Consider the following 1,880-nt stretch of genomic DNA (forward strand, 5'->3'; position numbering starts at 1 on the left):
ATTTGAAGAGGGGTCTTAGCAGGCTTACGGATCAAGGTGTACCTTCCATCTCTAGGCAAAAGCACTTACTGAATTCTGCCCTGTGGTATGCAGAAAACTTATGCTGTATGTCTTTTCCATAGGACTGTAAGCTCCTGAAGGCAAACAGCATTTCTTTGTTGTCTATAGTAATGTGATTGAAGCCATTCATTCCCTCGTTCATTCATCTCAATATTCAAACTATCATTTACTCTGCATCTACCTACTGTGTCCTAGGCGGGGGAGATGAAAACATAAGTGTGGTCCCTGCTTGCAAGAAGCCCACTGTGCAGGAGGAAAGATGGACGCATAAGGAGGGTGAGCAGTATCCCAGTGGACACACAAACAAGTTCCCCCTTTGCTCCTTCTTCTCCCTGCTGCTCATACCTGGCACAGTGCCCAGCACTCAATAGGCAAAATCATGGCTGCTGAATTAATAGCCGCTGCCAGTTCCATGAATTTCCACATTCTTTTTATTTTAGGAGGCCTGTGGTAGGCCAGGGATGTCCATATTGCTCTCTTAAAGCTCTATTTTTGGGGCTAGGCATCTTGGGACGAGATATGGGCTGTTCCATGAGGGCAGTTCCCTCAGGAACAGAGTAGCAGGAACTATTCAGGCTGAATCAGGCAAAGAGTCTATGAGGAACGCCATGTCTGGACCACAGAAGACCAGAAGCTCCCAGCACCCGAACATGCCTACTGAGCAGTAAAGGGGGCAGGAACAGTCATGCTTATACACTTCTGTGGGGGCAGGAGCAAGAAGCTGTGAGTTCCACCCGCCCACCAGCTTCCAGCCTACCTGCCCCTCCCAGCTCACGGGGACTCTACCCGCTGCACCTACCCTCTTGGTGACAATGTTGCCCTTTTCATCCGTGAATTGTTCCTCTGTCACCTGCTCGCCTGGAATATTCTGAAGCTCGTTCCCCTGGAGTTAGAGAAAGGAAGAAAAACTGAGGTTGATCAGTGGTAGTTTGGGAATAAGAGGGAGAGGAAGTAAAATAGCAGGAGTGGCAGTAGCAGCAATGGCCTCAGTCCAATAAATCCCCGCCATCACAGGGAACTCCAACTCAGCAAGGAGCGGCAGCCAACCCAACGGTTCACTGAGCGTCAGAGGCGCCTGAAGACAGGATGGAGCCTAGAGCTTGCGGGAGCTTTGTGCTCTCCATCCTCACAAGAGCCCCGAGGAGTGGGCAAAACTGGGACTACCGTACACGATTTACAGAGGAGGACCTGAGAGAGGAAAGGAGGCACCTAATTTATGTTTCTATAGCACTTTACAGCTTAGAAAGCCCTCCCACATACACGGTTGCCCTGCATGTGACTGGCCTGCCATCCCGAAGCTGCAAGACAAGCACAGGACTCCTAACTCCCAGAACCAGCTTTCTCTGTCGTCATATGGTGCTGGGGGAGCTGAGCGCTGAACACAGCTCTGGCTCTCTGTGCAGGACCCGATCCACCAAGGCCTTTCCACTCCTTCTCATCCAACATGTGTCCTGACTTGGAGTCTAGCACTTTCCTCCACTCTTCCCCACGCCCAGCACAGCACTCTTCCCTCTCTGCGGCCCCCCGGCAGCTCCGCCTCTAGCCTAGTCCTGCCGCCTGCCTTGCGTTTACCTTCAAGAAGACCCGACGCCGGACCACCCTGGTGGAGATGGTCTCCTCGTCGTCACTCAGGCCCTCACTCTCCCCCAGCTCCTTGTCCAGCTCCTGGTGGATGTGCTTCAGCACAAAGCTCAGGGAGCCTTTGACAATGTGCATCACGTTCTGACAGCTGACCAGGAAAAAGCCCAGGAGCACTAGTGTGACCAGGAGCTGGATGATGAAAGTCCACATCCTCACCTCCTCCTCACCAGCCTGGCCCC

At 52.7% G+C, this 1,880-nt stretch overlaps 1 protein-coding gene across 1 annotated transcript in view; it reads right to left on the bottom strand.

Annotated features, from left to right (window-relative positions):
- Positions 1–1,864: 1,864 nt before the first annotated feature.
- The window catches only part of LOC101343621 (ankyrin-1), a 112,692-nt gene continuing 112,676 nt past the window's right edge, over positions 1,865–1,880 (bottom strand). The window contains exon 40 of the mRNA XM_023736696.1: positions 1,865–1,872. Coding sequence (XP_023592464.1) covers positions 1,865–1,872 — 8 coding nt within the window. The remainder of the gene's footprint in view (positions 1,873–1,880) is intronic.

Source organism: Trichechus manatus, unplaced genomic scaffold (genome assembly GCF_000243295.1).
Source record: "Trichechus manatus latirostris isolate Lorelei unplaced genomic scaffold, TriManLat1.0 scaffold00090, whole genome shotgun sequence".
In the NCBI taxonomy this organism is placed as follows: Eukaryota; Metazoa; Chordata; class Mammalia; order Sirenia; family Trichechidae; genus Trichechus; species Trichechus manatus.